The following is a 25921-nucleotide window of genomic DNA, read 5'->3' as shown; positions in this document are numbered from 1 at the left end:
GAAGAAGAAACATTTTGTGGACATGCACTCGGACTGCCTCTCAAACCAGAACAATCCCACTAAAATAGTTCATATGATAATTTGAATTACAATCCATACCTGGGAGAACTTGCTACCATTCAGACCACACAGCTAATTCTGCAAATGCTCTGTGGCAGGGAGCAGGGAACAAGGGACAGGACCCTGAAACTTAGCCCTGACAGCAAGGCCACAGGGTCAGGTTGCTATGGGAATTAACAGGTTGGAGGGAGAAGGTGGCCAAGAGGCTAGTTGTGAAAATGAGGAACACCTGGGGAGAGTAATTAGCAGTCAGTCCTTGGCTGGTAAAGGCAGACACAGGAACCCAGAAAGGAGGAAGGGGGAAAGCTTCAGAGAGTACAGGAAATGGCTATTGGAGAAAGTGTCCCTCCTGCAGTGAGGGAGCAGCTAGGATTCCAGCAAGAAGAGCCTTAAGGAGTTACCCCAAAGCCAGTAGGCTGGTGAAAAGTGGAGAAGACTTACAGCCTTAAAGAGATGGACGGTAAGCCCAGGAACAGGGTTTAGAGAAACAGGGCATTCTAGTTACTCCAAGGAGGAGAATGTATTTTCATTTGTTGTAAGAGTTGAGGTGGCCTGATTTTGTTTTGTTAACCCAGAGGACTGGGGGGCGGGGGGACTATAAAAGGGGAGAAAAGGAGGTCCCCACAAAAGCCAGAGCAGGTTCAGATATAAACAGTGGTGACACATAGGGGGTGCATGTGCACCCCCTGAGAGCGCTGGTGTACTCCTTGGCAGGCTACACTCCCCGCTTAAGCAACAGGCGGGGATGCTGGTGGGAGCACTGGTGCCCCCCCTGCGAATGCCAGTGGGCGAGTGGGAGTGCCACAGCCACTTCCAAAAGCACTGCAGCCACTTCTGGAAGCTGGTGAGTGAAATCAGCCATTAGGGACCCCCTCCCCCCGGTTGCTGACTGATTGCTAGGGGGACACATGCCCTCCCTGAGTAAGGTGGCACCAGTTGCCCATGGATATAAAGAGAGAAGGCAACAGAGCATGGAGAGGCTCAAGCAGGCTCAGTGAGCAAGAAAGCCAGAGTGAGCCCAGAAAGGTGCAGGGCATGCCAAGGTCATGTGGAGAGAGGCAAGAAGGCAGGAGACAGTGGAGTAGATCACATGTCTGAATGGATGACAAGAGAGCAGACCTTGAGAGACAACAGAGCACCACATTAACATCCTCATAAGCTGTAAGCAGCCTCCCCTCTTAAATAACATTTAACAGGAATTATATTGCATGGTGGGCTCTATAAAAGAGGTGAACTATATGTGAGATGAGCTCCAAGGCGGGAAGAAAACATAGAGTGCCACCTGTCCTGTGACACAGTCCCACTTTCTCACATCCAAAAATATTTTTCTCTCAGGTAGACATTTTTTAGGCCTGGTCTGCCTACAGAAGAAACCCAAAGGGGACCCTAACTCTTGTGAAGAGAGGGAGAGATAACCATAAAGATACTTTGGGTAATGATGCTGGTATACTCCCAATTGCTCTGTCGTAAAGGACTTCTTTCCACCCAAAGAAAATAATCACAGATATCTTGAAGGAACAGGGACTATTCAAGGGTGGGAGTCATCAAACCACATGACAGATCTTACCATTTTAGGATGGCTCTCTTATCTATACAATCTTCTAGTAATATTCTGGTCTCTACTCACCCCACAGGGCTCAACTTCACTAATACCTCAGAAAATTAAGTCATTCATTTAGAAGCCTAGATATAGATTTAGGTGCCTGATTTTAAGCATTCAAAATACTGACCTATGTCTCTTGGCCAGGAATAAGCAGGAAGTTTAACAGCATGGCCTGAATGAAACTCTCTGTACTAGGAAACTAAACTATCTTCTACTAAAATAATGTATTTGATTATTACATATATTTTATGAGTAAAATACATCTTTGCATTAACATGCACCTTTTGTATTACTCTGTTAAATCATAAACTGCTACTATGATATTCAGCTTTGGATATATGAAGCTTAATGATGTTTTTATGACTGTGCAATCTGAGGTCTGGTGAACTGTGGAGGGCCAGGGATGACAGGGGTTGGGGTATGTATGTCTGAAAATCAAAGAGTTAAAACATGGCTGGTGTGACATTAGTTCCTGCAAAAAATAATATGATGTAATTAAAAATAGTTCAGGAAAGATTAGTATCTGTTGGCACCAAATGTTCACATATGCAGTAAAACAGAAATTATCAACCTTGCACAAAGCAGACAGTTTTTTCCACTCTGGGGGTCTAATAAAACTGTAAAACATCCTGAACATAAAGGATATCAACTGGATATAAAACAGAACTCTTTTTATGGTTTAGGATGGGAGGATCTTTCTCCTTGGTGGGAGGAAGAAGTTGGAGATGCCAGAACTTGGGGCTTGCAAGTGTTTTTGAACTAATATGTAAAATTAAAATGAAGATAAATGAAAATGCTTGTAAAAAGGATTATTAAAGCTAAAGCAATACTATAATTAGTATAATCCAACAGACTGCAATTTAAGAATCCGTTGTAATATACAAGTGCTCTGGGAGGTCTGGAAAGGTTTATCTTCTTGGAAGAGGCTGAAAGATGAAGAAAGAAAACACTGATTTTCCTTTACCAGTTAAGGACTTCAAAAAACGAACAGAAAAAGGATGAAGAATAATTGTCTTTTGCTGATCAGGAAGCTGGAGAACATTATGTCCTATTTGTGTAATAGTTAAATGAAAGCTAGGATTACCTTAAAAATCACCGGGGACAACCAAAGCAACTGTGCCATGCTGACCAATTTACTGCCTGTCTTTAATGGTATAGCTGTCAGAAGTTTCCTCTGACCAGTTCCCAAGCCTTCAGCAAGCAGCTTGTTTTTCAGCTGGATGGAAATGCCTTAGGCTTGCTTTTTTATTCTGGAACCATTCTGATTCTTGACAGGAAGTAACATAGCAACAAAAATGGAAAGAAAAAATAAAGAACTCCAGCTCTTCAATGTAACCTACTTTAAAACTTGATAATAAGGGACTAGGTACAATCAGATAGGAGAGTGGATCCAGCACATCACTGCACTTTCTTAGAAATGCTGAATGTACAGTTAGAAAAAAATTCAATGTGGCCCAACTGGATCAGTTCATTCAAAGAAACTGAGGTGGACAGTTGCTGAGTATGACAAGAGTCAGGACCATGCAAAGTATTTTGAGAGGCCTGAGTGCTTTGCCTCTTGAATCTCCCCATGTCAAGCTCTCTCTCTTTTAACCTCTGCAGTCATTTTGCTCAGCTAAATCCCAAAAGCTAGATCTGTGGCAGTCATAAGATGTTCACATTTCAGCCAGCTTGTAAGGAAAATGCTAACGCTTCTTTCCCTTGTGGTTTAAATTAGAATTGGACCCAAACCACCAAGTTCAGGTCTCTATCCATAGTTAAAATTTGCCATAAATTTAACCTAGTGGTTTAGGTGCATCTCAAATTGACTGAGATCTCACTAACAGGATGCATCTGGAAAATGACAAATAATTATATTTTTCAAGTAAATTATTTCAAATCAGTGTTTCTTCCCTCTACTTACAAGACATCAGTATAGGCCCCTTAGGATTCTAAGTTTTTCCTGTTTTGATGGTTGGGGTATCTAACAGAAATGGTGTATAGGGACTACAGGTCCCTGTTTTGGGTATCAGTAATATCCTCAGTATCATCTCCTACCCCAAAGGTCCTAAATTAAGGTAATGGCAAAATGAGGGAAATCCAATCTATTTTAGATTTACAGTACATTTCTGTGCAATTAGTGAACCAAATTTGCCAGTTCACTGTTTTGTATTGCTCCAATGATATAAAGTTTCATCAAGCTCAAATTACCTTGTTTTATGGCTGCATAGTGTCCATGTAATCAGCACAATGTAGCCGAAGTAAACTTGGTCCTTTAAATTTACATGTATAATCTGGTAAGCTTAAAATTGTGCATCCCTTAGCTAAAAGAAGGCAAGTTACAATCTGGACGCACACTTGGAGCATGGGCCTGAGTTTACACATTTAAAACCCTAATTTTTTAAAATAATGCATTGCTTTTTAAAACATTCCATTTCACCTTTATTAAACATGTTCTCTTCTTAGGACATTAGGATGTGCACATCTAGTTATAGGGTTTACAAGGGTTAAACACCTGAACTGTCCACATTACTAAATGAGTACTAATATTTTGAATTCCAAACAGATCAAGAATACTCCCAATTAATTTTAAAGGCATCTGTAGCTTGAAATGCTCAGCTGCTCTGGATGTTAATTTTCTTTTACTAATTCACACATCTTTCATTACACAGAACTGCCTTTGAATGACTATTAAGACAAACATCCTGAAAATGCAAAAATAGTTGTGAAAGGTAAAAAAGCTATAGAATTGATACTCATTTTCCTGTCTTTTAGTTATATACATTTTTGTGTTTCTATTGTGTTTCATTGGCCACTGGACAGTATTAAATTGAAGAGAGTTATAAGCTCTTAATGAATTTTGAAGGAAAGACAGTGTTAGCTTGGATCTTATCTTGTTTTCTTGACCAAGGTAGGACACCCTCAACTTTCTGCCAGCAAACAGCAGTGGAGCTCACTTAGAGAGAGAGGCTGCATCTACACGAGATACTTATTGAATAGTAGCTCATTACTACTGTGCAGTAGTATCTCTGGGCACAACCCATGATGTGATGCTACTACACAGTAGTAAATACCTACAGCACAGTAAGCTTCAATAGGTAACCATGCTGGGATGCTACTGCACAGTAACACTGGTTACTGTGCAATCATTTAGTACTTGGTTATGCAAGTACTAAATGACTGTGCCATAACAACTGCGCAGTGGATGTCTTATGTAGATGTGCCCACAGTTTAAGGACTTAAGTGAAGAATAAATTTTGTGACCAGGACCTTGGGACAGTACTGTAATAATAAACATCATGAAAGAAAAGGAAGGAAGGAAGGACCCACTTCAGTGACCAATGGTCCAAACCGTACAAGTAAAAAACTGCCACACTAACTCGTTAAGGTAGAGAAATGAGAAATTAAAGGAAGCTTTGTTTCCATACTGCCAGAGCCGACCCAAGCAGTGTGTAGGGCCCAGGCCCAGGGCAAATCAGCTCGTGTGAGGTCCTGCCCCCACCCCGATCCCGCACGCTTCAGATCCAAAAAAGCTGCTGCAGCCATTGGCAGTGGCAGCTTCGGTGGCAGGGGAAGAGGGGTACTGAGTGGCTGGATGCAGCTGCTCCACCTGACTCCATGGGGCCCCCAAAGCGTGGGGCCTGGGGCAGTCACCCCAATTCACCCCCTCCAGGGACAACCCTGCATATTGCAGCACCCTTCTGTCACATGAATCCTCTCAATGGCAAACTCTCCTGACAGTCTCAAACTGTAAAACCAGATAAAGTGTAAAAGCAGATAAAGCTATATATAGCTGCATTTCTTGAAGATAAATGTACATGCTTTTTAAATCCCACTTTAAATTTTTTTCCAGATTAAGCATTATGCACAACTAAAAAATTATCTTATTTTTTAGCTGTGCATAATAACTTGTATTTAATTACAATACACACATTTATATGTGATGGAGGTTTTTGAAAAAACTGCTGTAGGACTAAACCCTCACTTAGGAACTGGTCTAACCTCATAAACAACAGATTTCTACAGGTTTGAATTTGACAGCATAGCATGATGGTAAACAGCATGGATAAGTACCAGTGCATTGCTTCAAGAAATAAAATGTCAAGCATATGTTATTTTCCTCAAGGTACATATGAACAAGTAACAATAACCCCAAGCCAGCAAGGTACCTAAGCAACAGTAGTGTAATTAGGAGGGGCAAGTAGAGTACTAGCCCTGGGCACCAACCTAGGGGGAGCACTGGACTAGTACCCAGGGGAGCTTTGTCAAGGCACGAGCCACACCGTGGTGACTGGCTATAGGCGACAAGTTTGAGGACACAACAACAGCCAGCCAGTTAGTTAGTTCTAGTTGACCCCAGTCTTTGAGGCTAGGAACAGACATTCAAAAAGACTGAGCGTCAATTGATTCAGTCTTTGCAGGTTAGTCTAACCTGGCTAGGCTGAACTGGTTTGTAACTGTACAGACAACCCCTCTCGATTGACCAAATGCAGGCACATGCCTACAGTGGCTCAGGCTCAAAGCTGGGGGGTGCTAGAGCAGCTCTCCCTTCCCTTCTGGAGTGCTGACCTCAGGGGGGTGGCAGGATGCTCTGATTGGGGTGGGGTTCCCCCCAACCCTGCTGCTCCTGACCAGCAAGGAAGCCAACAGGGAGTTACAAAGCGTTTACTTACACAACAGGGAGTTAGTGTTTATCAACCCATCAAGAAAACAAAAGCCTGTCTCATTATCTCAAGATCTTCTTTTAGCTCCCAAAAGTGCTAAGCAGATACTGGCCTGTGTGCCTTTGTCCTGTCTGCCTTACACGGACACCTTTCAGCATTAGCTAGCATACCACATGCTGGCTATGCTCTGTGTGGAAGAAGGGACGGGGAGGGATCCCTGATTGAGGGGGAGTGGTGCCGGGCAAAGAGGGAAGGGGCAGGGGAAATGATGCAAACACTGCTGTGCCTGCCATCTCTGCTGGAGCTTCAGCCAGGAAGCAGAGGGGAGGGGCCAGCCCAGCTCTCTGGAGCAGAGAGCCCCACTCAGGGCTGCAAAGCATCTGGGATGCTGGGGGACTCTGGTTTAAGTTAAACCAGGAAGGGGTCTGGGACAGACATTGCATAAACCAGTTTGACCCAAATCATTTAAGTGTGATAATACATTTAATCAGGTTTAACTCAAACCTGTTTCATCCATTTTCAAACTGGTGTGTGTGCACTGAATGTCTGTTCTGTTACAGGTTTAAACCAGTTTCTGATTACTTAAACCAGTTTGTGTGTAATGTCTGTCCCTAGTCCGAGTCTCCAGGGCAACTAGAACTAACCACCTTCCCCTCCCCTGCTCTCTAGTACTCATCACCCCCACCCTCTACTGCTGACAGCACAGTGGGGTTTTGCTCAGGGTCCAAAACTTGTTAGTTACACCTTTGCTAAGTACAGTGGGTGATAATTTGGCCTCAGTGAAGTCACTGAAAATTCTGCCATTGATTTGAAAGGTCCCAGCTCCATCATCCATTGACTTTCTTGGAACTTCTCACATGCTTGAAGTTAGACACAGAAATCAAGGTCTGTTTCATTAACTGATAAAGAAGTATTAAAACTTTTGTTTTCTTCCAGTTTGTTGGTAGTACCAGATGACCAGAAAAGCCAAATTTAAAATAACTTTGACGTATCTTTATAAAACATCTCTGCTTAGACACGTTAAACAAATTACAGAATTGGCCTATGCCTATGCTAAGAATAAAGTACCATTTCATTCCTAAAGAAACCAAATGAAATTTTGTTAATATTGACAGCTAAATAAAAGTCAATCAAAAATTTTATAAGACTGTAATTTTCGTATTCATAGTTTCCCATGACATATTTGATTTATGATACAGTTACCAGAGCCTCTTGGTGGCCTGGGTTCAGAGGAGCACTTAAGCATGTCCGTTAAGTGCATTCCTAACTAGGGATGCTTCCCCGAATAGGGGCACATGAACTCTCATACAGTTGGGTACTATTTACACTCATTTTTGTCTATGTATGTTACAGGATATTTAAACTACCTATTTAATGGAAGGATGTTGTTTTCTAGACACTAATAGTATTCTTAGCTAAGTCTACCTTAGTCTTCCTATGAAAAGCTGTCACAAAACAGACTATGAGAAATCTTTTCTTGCAATAAAGAAGAAAAAAGAAAAATCGCAACAAAAATTATGAAGCTGACACTTAGCAAAAGTCTCTGCCAAACTACAAAAGGCTCAGTCACCCTTCCCGTCTTGTACTTGAACACACAAAAACAAACACTTCGTACACTATGAAATTTGACTCAGAAGAACAACATTTCCTCCACTGATGTAAACTAGCATAGTTCTATTAAAGTCAGCAGAGGTACATTGGGCACAGCTACATATGAAATTAATGTGACACAATCAACTTCAGTGCATATCACACCTGAGTTTATTGATCCTGGGCGCTGTGTTTACTCCCAAGGGGTCAGCCTGTCAGCCTGGGGTTGCTCCAGCCTGGCTCAATGTGCTGCAGAATGGCTGCCTGGGGACTGAGGGTGCTCTAATGTGGGGCTAGCTGGTGGGCAGCCCCTGCACTGAAGCACCCTTATGCCTCTGCCAGCCAAGTCAGCATCAACACATGCACTGCTGTGCACTAAATAATACCACCGTAGGACAGTACTGGTGTTTACAGGTACTAACCTATGGCAGAGTTAATTAGTTTCCTGTGGCCTAATAGGATATATATATATGCTGAGACTTCACTGTGAAGCTAATTCGGTATCTCTGCAATAAGCGTCTCATATAGATATACCCACTGAGTTATACCAACTGAGCATCTGGGCTGGAAAGTCTAATTTCTTGAAAGGAATATACTTTATTTCTTCATATATAGAACACCATGGAATATAATATGTATACTGTTTGTGAAAAGTAGCTTGAAGAAAAAAAAAATCCTAACCTTTCACTGCAGGTAAGTAGCTGAGTAGCAGCAGTTAGGGAGCCAAGCCTGCTGAGCCCACTGCCAGCCCCACACACCAGGTGAAGCCTGTGGACTTTTCTGTGTGCCAGCCTGATCCAAAGCATGGGGCTACATCTTCCAGCCAGGGGGCTCTACAAGAGTCCAGAAATTTGGTACCAGGGGAGCAGTGACAGGGTTAAATATGTCTCTGGGTGCCGCAGCAATTAACGCTGCTACCGCTTTCCCTCTGCCACATTTCCATGTCCAATTTCCCCCAGGTAGTTTGTGAGGGGAACAGCACATGTTTTAGCCAAAACAATATTGTGTTGGGATAGCAACTAAACTTTACAGAATATGAATAGCTGTAGCACAATACTGTCCACTAAGTTCTAAACTTCTGAACTGTTTGCCAATGGCACTATCTGTATGTACACGAGAAAATGAGCTGATACTTCAGTATTTGGTGAATATCGCATAAAGGAAAATAGGATTTTTACAAACAAACAATAAAACAGAAGAAAAGACTTTTTCTATGCATAATGAAAAGGACATAGTGCTCTGAAAAAATATAATCCTGGAACAGACAAGAAAGATAAATGTTTTCTGCCTCCAAAAATCATTATTAAAATCATTTTCAACATATAAACACAACTAAAAACACAATGTCAGCTGTTTCTAACTACAGTAATGATCCTAATCATGGTCATCATAACAGGACCTGATGTTGATGATTTTCTGCCAGGAGTAACATTTTGTCATCAAAATTTAATAGATTAAACACTACTCTGCAAACGCCTTTTTTAACCAGCTGAGGTCTATTTCTCCAAACCAACAAACAGAACATCCACCAGAAACCATTATGTAGCCTTAAAATTTAATCCAGTAATTTCATGCCCTGCATATGTACATCTCCCAAATGCCATCTTTCTGTGCTAAATTAATTTAGTATGATTTAAATCAAATTATATAGCATTGAGTAACTAATGTAAACTATAATTTCCTAAAACATTATTTTCTGTCCCCCAGATATTAAAAGCCCACACTACTTTATTGGTTAATTATAATTGGCAGGTAATTTACAGAACAGCAAAAACAAGCCAGTCAGCGGCAACTATCATGAATGGCATGTATTCGTTTGTGGTCCTTATCCCATCAAAACTATAAGTGCTTGCACGCAGAGAATAGCACATAATTTTAAAAAAGCATGTGTCCTTCCAACAACCAAATTAATGAGCATTTCCAAATCATACCAAGTTATTTACTGCCATACATCTTCTATAATAATATATTAATATGTACAAGGAAACACAAGACATAAGCAAGGCCAAACAATACAAGCTATTGCTGGTGAGTTGAACGTCTGGGTTCCATCAGCTATTTATTAGTATCAAATAGTAGAATTCTGTTGCTCTTTTGCATGCAGGACTAGATTATTCCTTCATTAACCCTTATGCTGCTGTTATTAGTTTACATCTGTTTAGAATAAATTGTTTGGCAATATACCCCTCCCATTCAAAAATCGAGAGACAAGTACCACCTGGACATACCTGACATCATTGTAGTAATGAATGGGCAAGTCTACATGTGCATTAAGGCACTGCAATTACAGCACATTAAGTTTAGTGCCTGTAATAGCAGGTACTAATTTAATGCGCTGTAATTGGCATTATTATGCAGTAGCACTGGCACACATCTTTTACGTGATGCTAATGTGCAGTAGACTAGTTCTACTGTGCACTAGCATGGCTTTCTCTGTGACACATTCAGCCACAGTAGACTTAGTCTACTGTGCTTTTAGTGCCTCATGTAGAAACACCCAGTGGGATTCATATCTTTTGGGAATAAATTCAACAACATCTCTAAGGATTAAAAAAAATCTTGCTCCTGGAATTTACCAAGGGACCAACCTTTAAAACAAAGCATAAAGATTTGGGTCATTGGTAATACAATGCACTACCAGCGGTAGAACAATAGTGACACTTTGTATGGCTAATAAGGATGCTAATTTTAAGCACGCAAAGATACTTTACTATCAGCACAAGTCATAGTATATATAAACAGTGGAAGCAGCAGGAGAGATATGTACAGCTTTTTATAAATGATACATCTACATAGCAAAATGAATGTGTAGGGTCAGTATTGTAAGGGTCAGTATTGTAACTAGGAATGGGTGAGAGAGGCACCAGCCCTAGGCATTGGCTTAGGAGGGGGCCCAAAATCATCCTCCACCTCCATGGAGTCCACAGCAAGAGAGGGTGTTGCCCTTGCAGCAGTGTTGCTCAGTGTGCCCACAGTGTTGCTCTTGCAGCAGCAGTCAGTGCACAGACACCATGCTTCTGCTGCTTTAAGAACAAGGGCCGGGGTAGGCAGAGTGTATGGTGCTGGCGGCAGTAGTAGCAGCCAGGGGCTGGGTGAGAGTCCTGTGCCTTCCCTCACCCCCACTCTCAGAACCCACATGTGTGCCCTCCCTCCCCCTACACCCCCCCCAACAAACTTGACTTGTCACATCACTGTGTAGGGTATGCCAACTGTATTCAGCTGTACTAGATGAATACAGTTACCCTGGCAAAAAACAGCGATGAAGACTGTTTGGCTCAACCATGTTTTATCCACAAGAGTACGAACTCTCCAGAACTGCAACCCCTACAGTTCATGAAGGCTTCTCAGTAACACTGACCAGCTTCTGTTTTTTCAGGCTTCCTATATCTCTACATTGACTTCTACGCTGAATCACTACAGTTTGTTCCAAACCCAATAACACTTTTGCACAGGTCCTAGAGTGTCTTCAATATCGTAAAAATAAAATAAATATCCCTAAAAATGAAGCATTCCTCCAGAATGTTTTAACACCCTCAGAAGATTTCTTTTCTCTCTCTCTCTCTTTCTCTCTCTGATACTAGAAAGAAAAACAATAAAATAAATCCCCAACCCAGAAAGCAATTTTAAACACCCCTTCAAGTTTTCTTGAAGAGAGCCCTTTCTAAGTTCATAGGATCACAGGATAGTTGGACTAGAAGGGACCTCATGAGGTCATCTAGCCCATTCCCCTGCTCAGGGATGCAGCCAGATATTCAGTTGCATTGATCCTTTGATTGGTGAAGTGGTGAAATATTGGGAGATATTGCTTTGGTGCTATGAATATACAATGTGAAGTACATAATTAACATGAGTATTGATAGAATCCAATAAGGGTATTTTTATGCACACTATTCACCTTTTATACCCATTCAGATCAATATTGGAACATTTACTTAATTTTAAGCACCTCCTTAACTTCTATTGGGACTTAAGTTTGTGCTTAAGTGTTTTGTTGAACCACAGCCTTATGAATAAATACCCAAGTTTCATCTATTTGGGAGAGAAGAGATAGCAGTTAATGGGTCACAGCTCCAGAGATGTGAGTTAAAGTTTCACTCTAGAATCGTGATGAAGTTGCATCAGCTGTGAGCAGATAGCTAGTCATCTGGACTGAGCAGTCGAAGGTACCTGGATGTATTGCTAGCTACATCCCCTTTTGTGCCATTTGCTACAAAAATTTCCTTAGCCAAACCAGTTCAATGGGCCACTAGGCTCAGGAGGATATTTGACCTTCATATAAATAGTCTGAATCTACCCAAACAGCCTTTGATGTTATCTCTTATTTATGCAAAGGGCATTATCTGGTAGAAAAGCTTAGATAAAAATGTATGTAGGACAATACTAAGTAGCATAACTAGGGTACCCGGCTGCTTAGTCATCCCTCTGACAATACCACATTAAATCCAGAAATTCTATGTTTGGCAAGTTTTCTGTGTGTCATAGAAGCAGAATTTGTAACCCTCCAAAGATACCGATATCTAAGTATTTGGGAGCTTTCATTGCAGCCCTTGGATTTTGCATGGCAACCTATAGGGTTCCATGCTTTGAAAAGTTCACTTGTGAAAACTAAGAAAAAGTCAAAACTATTCTTGAAAATCCAATTTAATCAAGTCCACATAAAACCACTCACTAACTAACAAACAATCATAACTCACCAGATGACACATTTCTAAAACAAAAGGCAAGCACAGAAATTTCTCCTTCCAATTTTCCCTGAGCTGCCAAGTAATTTTAATGGCATCTTTATTCCATTTCAGATCCATCTATTCCAACATTTTTTCCCAAAAAACACACTTACTAGATTTAGGTAAGAATGCATGTTCAAAAGAAAAAAGAGAAAGTTTTGATGTAGGTGAGAAAATGAAGTGTCAGGCCCTTAATTAAAGCCAACTGGTATCTGTCCAATGACTTTAGGTGACAGATTCCAGTTTATACTGACTGAGGATCTGCCCCCAGATTTTTAACATAAGAAAAAAAGATACAAAAATCACAGTGCTAATGTCTGCATTAATTAAACTACGTAGAAGAATAAAAGTACAACCTCTAATGTATTAAAATGGCTTTCACTTACATGGCTGGAACTGAACATAGCTTAAACACATTTCTTCATATAGCTGTGCAAAACAAAGATAGTCCAAATTCTTACCTGTGCTTTTATTAGTTTTGTTTTGTCTACTCTTTACTTGCTCAGTCCATAATGTAGGGTAACGAGAAGCTATATCTGGAAATACAGCAAAGCACATTTGACTTATTATAATTTTTTTAGAAGAGTATAGTAAATAAACAGTGACTGGCCAATGAACAAAGGTGACAACAACAACCTTTTAGAGGACTGTCTAACAACATAAAGGACTATAATAAATTAGAATAGATAAAATCTCAATTCATAGATCTAGCAAAGGAAAGCATTGAGACAAATACACAATAACATATAGGTGGCTCTGATATCCCTACTCAGGGATATCTACCTCTGCTAGAATTTGAAGTCAAAGAAAACACTTGCAGAGTCAAGTTTCATTTAACTTGGTTGAAGGTCTTACAGTTTGGCTCCATGATAGTCTATAACTTCACACCACACTCTGCAAGAATTATTATAATGTTGTAATCCCAATGACAGAAAAGAAAATCTGAAATAGTTTGTAGCTTGTATTATACCTCTGCACACAAGGCTGAATATTACTCACTGTAAGCAAGCATGTCAGAATTTGGGCCTCAGTGTTTCTAGTTGGAAGGCATGGGGTTTACTGGAGAGAGATTGCAGCCTTTAACTACCTAGTTTGACTTACAACACTTTTAAAAAAACTGAATCTCAAGTTACAAGTGCCTCTCTACTCTGAAAAACACCAGGAAAAACATCATTGAAGGATTCCACAATGATGGTGTCTCCATGAAATTTCTATAAGGAATTTCCAAATTTGTTCACTTAATAAAGACAGCTTTACTCGGAGCAGTGCCATTTAGAAACAGGAATGGCAATTTTCACACTTGGGGATACCATGAAATGTATGCTCTACTGTTCTGATGTCCTTGTTCTCAGGTGACGCTTACATTGTGACACATGGACTATAGTATATACTTTTAATATTACTCTTTTACTATTCCTAAAGGTGCTCACCTTCTTCATCACCTTGAGGCTGAGTCTCCAGCGCGGGAGCTGAGGCATCATCTGAATTCAGAATGGAAAAGATTTGCAAGGAGACTACAATTATGAGAGTAAGCTAAATAAGTGTACATATATGGTTGATGCTAATGATTTGCACATAGCCCCGGACGGTTAACAAACAATTATGCAAGTATTATCATTAATATACAGTATATAGATATAGCATACACAATACATATACAATTATGTATGTAAACTACAGATGGGTGGCATTTCTGGTTATAAGTGATTATATAAATGAACTGAATATATGGAGTTTTGATGAGACACCAAGTTTAGAAGCAGTTAGTTCACTGCCTGGCTAAAAATATGCTATGCCCTGTAGAACCTAATTGATTAGATAAATATGCAAATAAATACATTAAATAAAATAAATGTGCATAGGCATGGAAAAGGCAAAGAAATCAGTCTGGGAAGGGTGAACAGATAGGAGAGATGATGTAGTCCTTCTGACACCCTACAACAAAATAACAGTTTCTTTTGGCTTTAGCAAAATCCATAATTTAAAGGGCCAGGACATTGTTTGCATTATTCTCATCTTTTTGTCAGCTATTCCCACAACCAATCACCCCTGCAAGAGAAGAGGAAGCACAGTGTTCCAGAAATGATAAAATAAGGATAAGAACAAATCTTCAACACACTGAACTACAGCTCAAGCACTGCATATCTAGAAAACCTTAATACTGAAAAATAGTTCAGTTCAGCAAGATTTGGGAATCAGTAGATACAGTTCAGTTTCTATCCGAAAAACAATTTTTACTTATTAGTATAGGTCTGTGTTGTTTACCTGGTTTAACACACCAAATGAGCTACAGTATCTAATAGAACTTAATGGTATATATTTGCCAGTTGCTTGCATTTCTTGGGAGAGAAACTGACCCTACGATTGTGGTAATCCCCACTAAAAATATCTTCTGTGCATGCATTTTCTTATAATTTCTTGAAGTCGTTTTTGAATCCCAATCTTGTTCCCCAACTTTTGGATTAAAGCTATAACAAAACTTAACTACAAAACTTTCACTTGCATAAAAACCAACCAACAAACAAACATACAACAGTGGAAGTATAATATACTTTTCATTTCATTTCTCCCTAGGCAGTGCAACCCAGTAGAGACCTGTTCCCTCTTCTATCTCCACCACAAAGGCTGCAAATATGTGCTGCCTTTATGGAGATCATGAAGAGAAGTAGGAAGCATTCTTTGCTTCTCACTTCATGACTTCATTTTACTCTTCACTGAGTGTGCTGTTCATGAATAACAGATTTATGGCTATTAGATACTTAAATCCTTTTTTCAAAGAAAAAGGAAGCCAGCAGCAGCACTGGAGGATTCCTTATTCTGTCCAACTAATATATTTGTACTCAAACTTGCAGGGGGATGACTTCTTTTTAAGAAGACAAAGTCATTCATTCAGTGCTCAAGTATTATAATGAGATAACTAACAAGAATGTTAGATTTGCTGGGGTTTTTTGTAATGTCCTCTGGGAAGTGGGCTGAAACCACCAACTTATCTTAGAAAAGTTATTAAATAAATATAATGACCTTTGAATTCAAAGCCTACTATAAGCTCATCAACCAGCCAAAAACAAGAATGAAACTCCTTTCCTGTGCCTATGTAGCTTTATTTATATGGCTATTGCAAGCTATTACATTGCCACAGGAAAGGAATTCATTCTTTTGGTGCTGAGAAATGCCATTTCCTGCTGGCCTGTTATGTATGGCAGGCCAGCTTCTCTTATCATCTCATCTTTTCTCTTCTTGCTCCACAAGGATCTCCTGGAGCACAGGACTCTCTGAGGTTTCATTCCTACAGTGTTGTTATAAAATATTTCAGCTGTATGGATTGTGAAACCAAAGCATGCCTCTTAAAATTATGGAACTGATCTATGCGGGGGCATGACAAGGAGCTAGGTCACCAGGGCTCTGTATCTCCTCAGTGGGAGGGGTGTGTGGGGGGGGTGCATCCTGGGATTATGGAGGGCTGCAGATTGTCCATTTTATCTGCGTGGAGCAGTCTGAAATTATCCTAACAAGAGCTAGCTAGCACTGCCCAGAGTTAACCCTTGCCTGAAGTGGGGTGATTTTTAGGCTTAGAGGGTGCTTAGCATGAGTTAACAAGCTTTGCTGTGTAGCCACTTGTGTTTTAAGTATGGTCTAAGTGTAATATGTAACTTCACTCTGCGTTATATCAAATCTACTTGAGGGAAGCAACCTAATGGATGCACTCTGTTCTTTTAAGTCTTCTGGTTATATAAGTGCTGCTCTTTCTGGTTTCACAAGCAAATCAGCACACACCACAACCCCAGCAATCACTGTCCTGTTCCTGGCCTTCTACAGATTTCCCCTTTACTACATGATGGACATGTCTATACAAGACACTATGTTGAAGTAGTGATGAGCTGCAGTGATGTAACTCATTAGTATGGCAACATCGCATCAGCAGGCACTAACCATGATGCCACTGCTACTGCGCAGTAGCAATGAGCAACTGTGCAGTATGGTCAGAAATGACCCATGAGCCACCAGGACTGTGCAGTACCAGCGGCTACTGAGCAGTCATTTAGTACTTGGTTGAATTAATATGTGTGTGGCAGGTGGGGGTCCCAGGGTTGGCTGTGATGTTCCCTGGTGCCCTGTGACTGGGCCTGATGTGCCCCAAGGGTGCCTTCTTATTTTGCCCACCATGCCTTGTTGGTAAAATGATAAATGGGGAGGCTGCCCATGAGCCTTTGCACAGCTTCCAGTCCCACTAAACTGTGCTTGACCATACTGGCCTTCGGACCCCTCCTTGAGACCCCTGTCCCAGACAGTGCCTCATAGGATATGTTGAGCCTCATGGGCTAATTGCATGGATCCAAATCCTCCCCTTTACTATGCCCTATGCCTCACAGATGTAATATGAACAGTTGACTCACTTATCCCTTTCCAGGGGCCGAACTCTGCCCTTGTGCTGGGCCTCTTTCACTTCTCTGTTTGTCACACTCCTCTGGTGCTAGGCTGTCTGGCCCCGGTATCTGCTACCCGCTTCTGGTGCTGGGCTCTCTAGCCCCAGTCCCTGTGCCCCTCTGGCCCCTGTAGCTATGCCTCTCTGGCACTGGGCTCTACACCAGAGGTGGGCAATTATTTGCAGAGGGCCGTTTAGCAAGTTTTGCTAAGCTGTCAAGGGCTGCATGGGTAAGTCCCACCCCTGACCTGTGACCCTTACCACTGGAAGTCCCTCCCCTTGCCCCTGGAAGTACTCCTTTGGAGAAGAGGGTTTTTGCTATCTTAGAACCGGGGAAAAAAATAAATTATGTACTAAAAATCAAATACCCATAATATTATATTTTAATTCAATTAAAAAAATACATTTTCATGATACCTGTGTGTTTGTGCTTTATATGTAGAAGTGATTGCATAATAGCTCAAATGTAGTCTTACTCTTGTATAGAGTATGAGGTGTGCAACGGTGTTGGGGGGTATGGCTGGGTGCGTGGATGTGGGGTTTATGGGAAGCTGTGGATGTCTGTATATGTGTGTGGTATCTGTGGGATGTGAGATTGTGTCTGGAGGAGGGTGTGCCAGTGGGGTTTGCAGGAAGGGTTGTAAGGGGGGACTGTTTGCGCTCCAGCAGCTTCTGCTGCTGCCAGGAGGCTGGGGGCTGCCAGAGAAGGGCCTGTCAGGCTTAGGGGGCAGTGTGCGGGGCTCCTGCAGCCACTGGGGGTGGCAGGAGTTGGTGGAGGCATGGCCTGAGACATGGGAAGTCCAAGGAAGTGGTGCAGAACTTGCATCATGCACCTGAGGCTAGGGGTAGCAAAGGCTTGGTTGCCACACCCCCACAGGTGGCCTGGGGGTTGCCACCAACCCGGGGGGAGGGACCAGACCCCCCCCACCCTGCAGGAGCCCAGCAGCCTGACAGAACCTTGCCCCCCAGCCCTGAGACAGGCAGGGAGGCTGCGCCAGAAGCCAGAGCAAAGCAGTGGCTCTTTTTCCGCTTCAGAAGCTCCTGCAGCTTCCAGGAGGCCAAGGATACTGGGGAAGCTCCTATCGAGCCACAGGGGCAGTGCAGGAAGCCACCTGAGGCCACTGGTGGCGGCACGTGGCCCCGGACGGAGGAAGTCCAGGGATGCGGAATGGAAGTTGCATCTTGCACCTGAGGCTTGGGACGGCAACAGCCTGGCTGCCCCCACCCACAGGCATCCCCACCCAAGGCCCAGTCCCCCCTGCCCCACAGAGGTCCAGCAGCCTGGCAGCAGCTCGCCCCCCAAACCCCAGGACAGGTGGGAGCCTACGCCAGGAGCTGGATCAGAGCTGGGGCTGCTTTTTTCCTCTGAAAGCTCCTGAGGGCTCCCCAAGCTTCTTGTGCCCTGGACCAGGACCCTGCCAGATTGTTCCACCCCCAGCAGCCTTGGGAGGTGAGCTGGCCAGTAGCTTCCCCAGGGTCCCTAAGCACCTTGCAGCCACAGGAACTTCTGAAGTAGAAAAGCATATGTGGCTCTACACCCACTCCTGGCGCAGCCTCCCTGCTCATCCTAGGTCCAGAAAGTGAGCTGTTGCTGGGCCTCCGAGGCAGGGGGGCCCAGGCCTTCCCCCCAGGGTGGCAGCACCCACCAGAGTCTCCCATTGGGGGCACCTAGGCTGTTGCTGCCCCAAGCCTCAGGTGCAGGATGGAAGTTCCCCACCGCCTCCCCATGCCTCATCCCCACTTGGTCATGCCACCCCCAGCAGCCCCAAGCAGCCCCAGGTCCAGACAAGGGTGTTGGGAGCTAGCGACAGCCAGGCAGTGCCCCGGGGCCAGTACCAGCGGGGCACAGAGCAGGCTGGGCTCTATGGAGCTGGGCTGGGCTGCCCCAGCAGGGAGAGAGAGGAGCCACCCTGCTCTGGGCCCTGCCAGTGCTGGCTCCCGTGCGCCGCCTCTCTCCCAGCCCCCTGCCCCAGTCCTGTGGCTAGGTGGGGACTAGCGTGCTCCCGACCCACTGTTACCTGAGCTTCCCGCTCCAGCACAGGCGGGAACAGCTGCGTGGTCCCTGGCTGGAGGGGCAGGGCGGCCCTGATCTTCCAGGGGCCTGGCTTCCACTGGGTCCTAATGCCCCTGGGTCCTGTCACTTTTGACTAGAGCCAGAGGCAAATAAATATTAATTTTTTAAAAATTTCTCAGGGCCCAGTGGGCTGGACAGAATGGCCTTACAGGCCATATCCAGCTGAAAAGTCATATTTTGCCTACCCCTGCTCTACATAATAGGGTGCCCCACCTGCTGGGCATTAATGGGCTTCCTCCTCCCATTATAGCCTCATCCCAAAACCACCAGTACAAACAACAGCACAAGCATGAGCCTCTGGGCTATAACAGAACAATAACAATGGAAGCAGTCTGCTGCCCCTTTAAGATGGCAAACTTCCACCCTCCAGGTAGCATAGCCCTGAGTACCTTGTGATCTCTCAGTCATACTGCACTTGGAGGTAGCAAAGTAGGCAGCACAATGCCTCGGGTAGCTCTCTTGTGCAGGAGCTTCTTCCTCTGGCCGTTGCCAGAGAGAAAAGTTACCTGCTAGCCCCAGCCCTGAGCTTATATGTTCACTGGGCCCTACCTGCTTCCGGTCATCTGACTGCCTGCATCCCCAGGGGTGGGCAGGGCATGGTATATCAGCCTGTGCAAGGCCGGGGCAGGGGTGGCAGCGAGCAGCTGGAGCCGGTGGCACTCAACAGCTGCGGTGCATGGTGCCTGAAGAGAGGCCTATGCAGCACTGACTGAGGGGCCCCCCAAAGCCTGGGGAGGTTGCCCCAATTCACCACCCACCAGGGATGGCCCTGCCTGCAGGTGCTGGCTAATTACCCCATTAAGTTGTTGCTCAGGCAACCTGCAGCTGTGGAGCTCTGCCTAGCCTGCAGGCCCCCCAGGCTAGGGTGCTTCTGCCCTTAAAGGAGCAGGCATCTCTTAGTGCCCTGCTACAATGTGCTTTAGCAAGTACTAAATGACTGCACAGTACCAACTGCACATTGTGATACACATGTAGACGTGCCTGATATGTCCTGAAGAATGACAATATCCATATGCATATTAAGTTTGTGAGAGAAGTACACAAAAATATATTTAGAACAAAGGTAAATCAGAAGGTCAAAACCCACTGAAGATGAAGACACACTTTTCTATCTCTGTACTTCCTTAAAAGGATTATAAAGAGAGTAAGTTTCTTGCTGAGACTAAAAGGAAACTTCAGTCACATATACCTAGAGGACTTTCCAGATTTTGTTGGCTCTATGCCATGGACAGCCTTAAAAGCTGCCTCACACAACAATTTAAAATAAGATAAATGCTGATCAAGAGCATATTGGCCCAACCTGAGAAACAAGATTCCAAGATAGGTGTGTGTGTGCACGTACGTAGCTATCAGAAGCAAAAAAGGAGTCAGCCACGTTTATGCATGATAAGTGCTGGCTGCTAGTTGGCCTCAACATCATATTACATAGCCAGATGGTAGGATGTTATAAAGCATTTGCCTTCCCACCTGATTTTGACCCAGTATATCAAGTAGACCTGGATGTAGAGGTGAAGGCTCATTAACTATCTTCACACTACTGAGCACTCTGCAGAAAAGTTCACAGACAATAGCACAGATTTCCAAGGTCAAGTCAGGATTTATATATGTTACAATTCATGTAGTTCAAAGCCAAGAATGAAATTCCTGACCCACAGCAAGCTCCCCAGAAGGCTATGGATAATTCAGGGGTCAGTAGAACCCAGAAATCATCTGGAAAATATATGAAGGAAATATTTTCCTTTGTTGATTAAATATCTTTTAAGAACTAGTTTTTAAACAGCTACTAGTTTTCTTAAAGTAATAACTCAGCTTATAGTAGAAGAGCTAAACACTGAGCATAATAAAAATTGCTAAAATTCTTACAAACACCATAAATCAAACAGATTTACATTAGACCAAACTGCTTTTTCATTTCAATGGTGCAAATATGAAATAACTCTTTTGAAGTCACTTTACCCAGTGTAACTAAGAGCAGCATTTTATCAAATACGCCCACTTACCTGAAGATTAACTTTTCCCCTGCTTTTTTTCCATCTTAAATAAAGTCTAAAGCACTAGTCCATCTCTCAGAGGGCTCCACTAGCTAAATGGAGTCACATTAGGTATGGATTTGCTGTAACGGCATCTATTATTAGAATAAAGATACCTAAGGATATAGCTCTAATAACAACAGCCATCTGGTTATGAAGGTGAGCCATCAGTTGAACTCATCACAATACAGAAAAAAATGCCAGGTTTAAGATGAGTCAAGTCCTGGTTGCAGTGGAAATGAAGCTATGACATCAATTTCCTGGATCTTGGGTATAGACAGAACTGGCTCTATCAAATAGACAGAATAGTGTCTCTTCCACAGCAAGGAATATTAGGGGAAATAAAACACTTAATAACAGTATATTGGAATGATAGCTATGGGCTGGGAAGATAATTTATACTGCACTTAACTCTAAGTAAAAAACCATCTAGATCTGGGAATGGACAAATACATATACATATATAAAAATTCACATAAACAGATGCCCACAGATGTATACATATATGTTTGTGTGTATAGAAGTATGTATATACACATATATGTATATGTATATACTTACATATGCATATGCATTGATACTGCGTGTGCCTGTGTGTATATATATGCATACTGATTCATAAAGCATGTGTGCAAGTGCCCACACATGTATATAATTTCAAAAATGTAAAAGTAGTGGGAAAAAAAGGCCTCAAAGCCCACAAAGATACTAGTTTCCACATTAAAAAAAATACACTTCTAAGATATTTACCTGTTTTTCCCGCACCTTCTCGTGGTGGCAATTTCTCAGTTACAGAACCTGGAGTGGAAAAAAAAAGTTAACAGCTTGGCTTCTCACTGACACCCTCTGGTGTTAATGATTTCTTTTCAGTCAGAAATGCTAGACACATCCTCTTTCATATACCAATAGATTTCAGCTTGGCCTGGTACCAGCATTTGTTCACCGTTAAGTTACAGTAAGGTGTTTCTTTTTGGATATCAATAGACATAAAAAGGAGAGAACTGTGAGTAGGAAAGAATACACGTGCAAGCACACATTTATGTGCAGCACAATCATATACCCACCATCATACAATCAGGTCCATGTAGCGGATCCTTCTACCCATCCAAAACTCTGTTGACTTCACTGGGACTCTGCATGAGTATAAGTGTTTTCTCATGCATAGCTCAAATTGAAGAATACAACACCTTGTTTACACAGTTTGCTCACTGCACTAGTCACAGTTTCCTGATTCTCAGTCAGCTAGCACCAGTGCAGGTTAAAGAAGCATCTGTTGAGCATAACACATGGCATGCCAAGGAGCCTTATGCTAGTGGAGAAACAAGCATAGCAAAGTCTAACTTCTCCAAAATCTCTCCCCTCCCCTTCGCAATGCTTCATTCCCACCTTCAGTATGAGCTTGTCCTGCTTTTGCAATAGAGACAAAAAAGCGACTTTCACTGGCTTTTTGCCAGTACATAACAGCTAAGCTTTCAAATACCAATGCATTTAGATGGTATCTGCAAGTGATGTTGTTCATGGATCAAAAAGTAATTCATTGTGGAGCAGAAGGTGGAGGAATACTAAACTGTAAGCTACATTGCACTATCTGTCTTATCTTGTAACAACTTTTCTTTGTTTCCATTTACACTTAAGTTTATTGAGTACAAGTCTTCATTTTTTCATGAAATTTTTGGAGGAAGTATTATGATAGCAAAAATTTAGTGAAACTGAAAACTGCTGGGCCAAAAACTTTCTTGAGTACTTTTGTTCAACCACCCACGTTATAAAAAGTAGCAGAAAGCCTGCCGGTGGAAATGATATATGAGTAGTGAATGTCTTGAGAAACTGATTCCTCATGAGATAGAGAAACTTTTGATTATCAGAGTGACCCTTCTAGGCTTTAAAATCTATGAATTTATGAATCTGCAAATCTTTTTCCCTAGACTAATGCTTGAAATGTATCCCAGATGAGTAGTAGCAAAATATCACTGGCAGCAAATGAGGCAAAGATCCTGTGCAAAAATAAAGAACTGTAGGTTATCCCTTAATTTCAGATGAATGTAAATGGGACCAAAGTAAGTTTGCATGGAAAGCTTTAATGCTTTCTTTTTTCATTTTTGAATGTTTGATATTGCAATCTAAATAATGTTCTCTTAACATGATTCTTGTAATAATATTGCAATATGTGAAGAGAAAAACTCAAAATTTAAAATCTAAAATTTTAAATGATATATAAAAGGAAACATAATCATCCTGTCATGACATAAATTTATAACCAATACCATTATACTGGAGTAGGTGGGCTAAAATAAATATATTTCATGCTGCAGAATGCTATCTGATTGCTCAAGTATAACTTTTTAGACTTAGGCTCATGTTGGGGTTCCTCTGAAATGTCATATAATAGCTACTGCTAGAGACAGGGTATACCAATGCTTGGATGTACTCTAGTATGGCAAATCTTGGCATTCCAATTTAAATACAACAATATGGACAGTTAATGAGACAACTGGAAATCATAACTGCTACACTTCAGTTAGTGTGGTATTATCACCAAATATGACTTCAACAAGAACAGAACATAGCTCAAAGAAGACTCAAGGGCTGTGTCTACACATGCAAATGCTCCGGAGTGGGTTTACTGTAAGTAAACCCACTCTGGGCAGGGGTCTATGATGTGGGGAAGCGAGAGCAGATTTACTGCTCACGGCAGCAATCTGGTCCCACCCCTGCTGGCCCAGCACTGGGCCCCCTACAGCATCCAGGGGGAGCTATAGGCTTCCCCTGGGTGCTAGCCCAGAGGCTGGCAGGGAGCACAGGGCCAGGGGACAATTGTTTCCTAGAGAAGGCTGGGAGATTGCTCCCTGCCCCCCCACCAGAGCTGCCTGATACCAGGGCAGGCTCTGGTGGTGGAGCCCAGGTGGGGACAATGTCCCCCTGCCCTGGCAACAGGGAGCTCCTAGCCAGAGCTCCCCGACTGGGGGCAGGGGGCTTGTAAACAGCTGCAGGGAAGGGGCAGTTCCCAGCCCCCTGCTCTAAACTGCCTGTGGGGCAGCTAGCAGTGATCCCCTGGCTGAGGCACAGGGTTGGGACCTGCCCCTGACTTGGACCATTTCTAGGCAGACCTGGGCTGTACAGAGAAGTTTCCATATGCAGCCTACAGATGGCTGGGGACTGCCCGAAACAGGAAAGTCCCCAGCACATCCAGGCTACATGTGAAAACTTCCCCATGCAATCCAGGGAAGGCTGGGAACTGCCCTGGCCAGGGTAGGCCCCTGCTAGCTCCAGGCTGGGCGGAGAACTCTCCTTGTGCAAGGAGCTCCCAGACCCCACTCTGTGATAGGAAGTATATTGTTATACCTTTCTGTGCAAGGTAAAGAATCTCTTTATTTCCCAGTATATTTCCCTGCAAATAAATATATGCAAGACATATCACAACCTCTGCACTAAAAAAACATAAATCAATTCTTGCCAGTTAAAATGTTATTACCCAGGCCAGTAGTAATGGAAAAATATTACCCTCCAAGTGGTTCGGCAGTGTATGTGAAATGATTTAGTTGTCTCAGGTCAGCTATCCTCAGAAGAACTAACTTCAATGAGAATTAAAAACAAATTCTTACAGCATACTATTTTTGTGGATTGAAAATGTGGGTTTTAATAAGAGAACTCATCATGTCAGAACTCTTGTTTACCATGCTAAATTGATGGCCTCTTGAGCATGAAGTTTAGACAAGGAAGTTCGCCAAAGAAAAAACAGCTGACATCACAAAGCTGGCATGCAGATTTGAAAGCCTCCAAAAAGAACACATGAGTGTACAGCAAACTGGTACAAGATTGTCAGGTAGTATAATTTTTATATGTTCATGTTGAGAATATTCTATTTTTTTCTGGTACCATATTTTTCAAACATAATAGCCAACAAATTGCCGTAAAATGAATATAATTAATGGTAGTTTTATCAGTAAAAAATGAATGAAGGAAAAAATCCTCCCTCAGGCTAGCAAACATAGGTAAGAGTGGGCACATCTACACATGCATGAATGCACTGTAATTATAGCACTTAAGTTGAGTAACTGTAATAACAGGTACTAACTTAATGCACCATAACTGGCACACGTGTCAAGGACCCCTCGACACGCAAGGTCTACTGCCTACCCGGAGCAAAGATTCAGGATGTGAAGAGGGTGATTCAGGCCATAATCAAGCCCATCACTTACTACCCCATGGTCCTAATCCACGTGGGTACTAATGATGCGGCCAGGAGAAGCCCTGATCACCTGATGGCGGACTACCATACTCTGGGGGGTATGCTGAAGAAGATAAGAGCACAGGTGGTTTTCTCTTCTGTCCTACCAGTGAGCTGACGTGGAAGATGGCAGGCAAAGTGCATCGCAGAGACCAACTGGTGGCTTCGGGAATGGTGTCTCGAGGTGGGCTTTGGTTTCCTCGACAAAGACCTGCACATCACAACAAGAGACATGCTCGGATGGGATGGGCTCCACCTTTCTCCTAAATGTAAGCGTGTGTTTTCTTCTAGGTTGATGGATCTCCTCCGGTGGGCTTTAAATGAGGCTCATTGGGGGAAGGGAAAGATGAGGGCAGAGGAAGCCTTGGACTGCCAAACCAAGCAACACCCACAAGTACAGCCCAGCCTAGGCCGACAAGTGGAACATATATGCAGGTAAGCAACAGGGGCCAGGGTAATACTCAAAGTAGGGGGCCAGTGCACACATCCTCAGGAGGCCTCAAGTGCCTCTACATAAACACTTATAGTATGGGAAATAAGCAAGAA

General features: G+C 42.8%; 1 protein-coding gene across 6 annotated transcripts in view; it reads right to left on the bottom strand.

Annotated features, from left to right (window-relative positions):
• SMOC2 (SPARC related modular calcium binding 2) overlaps positions 1 to 25921 on the bottom strand; it is a 227178-nt gene that overhangs the window by 86145 nt on the left and 115112 nt on the right. For 4 of the 6 annotated variants that reach the window (XM_090043253.1, XM_090043262.1, XM_090043271.1 and 1 more), the window contains exons 5-7: positions 21898 to 21945; positions 14051 to 14134; positions 13082 to 13156 (exon numbers count right to left, since the gene is read on the bottom strand). In XM_090043253.1, the coding sequence (XP_089899379.1) occupies positions 13082 to 13156; positions 14051 to 14134; positions 21898 to 21945 (207 nt within the window). The remainder of the gene's footprint in view (positions 1 to 13081; positions 13157 to 14050; positions 14135 to 21897; positions 21946 to 25921) is intronic. The other 2 variants (XM_090043290.1, XM_090043299.1) reach the window with 1 other exon arrangement.

The sequence above is a fragment of the Crocodylus siamensis genome, chromosome 1 (assembly GCF_052110815.1).
Source record: "Crocodylus siamensis isolate JL-2025a chromosome 1, ASM5211081v1, whole genome shotgun sequence".
Taxonomy (NCBI): domain Eukaryota; kingdom Metazoa; phylum Chordata; order Crocodylia; family Crocodylidae; genus Crocodylus; species Crocodylus siamensis.
This window is presented reverse-complemented; position numbering and strand designations above follow the sequence as displayed.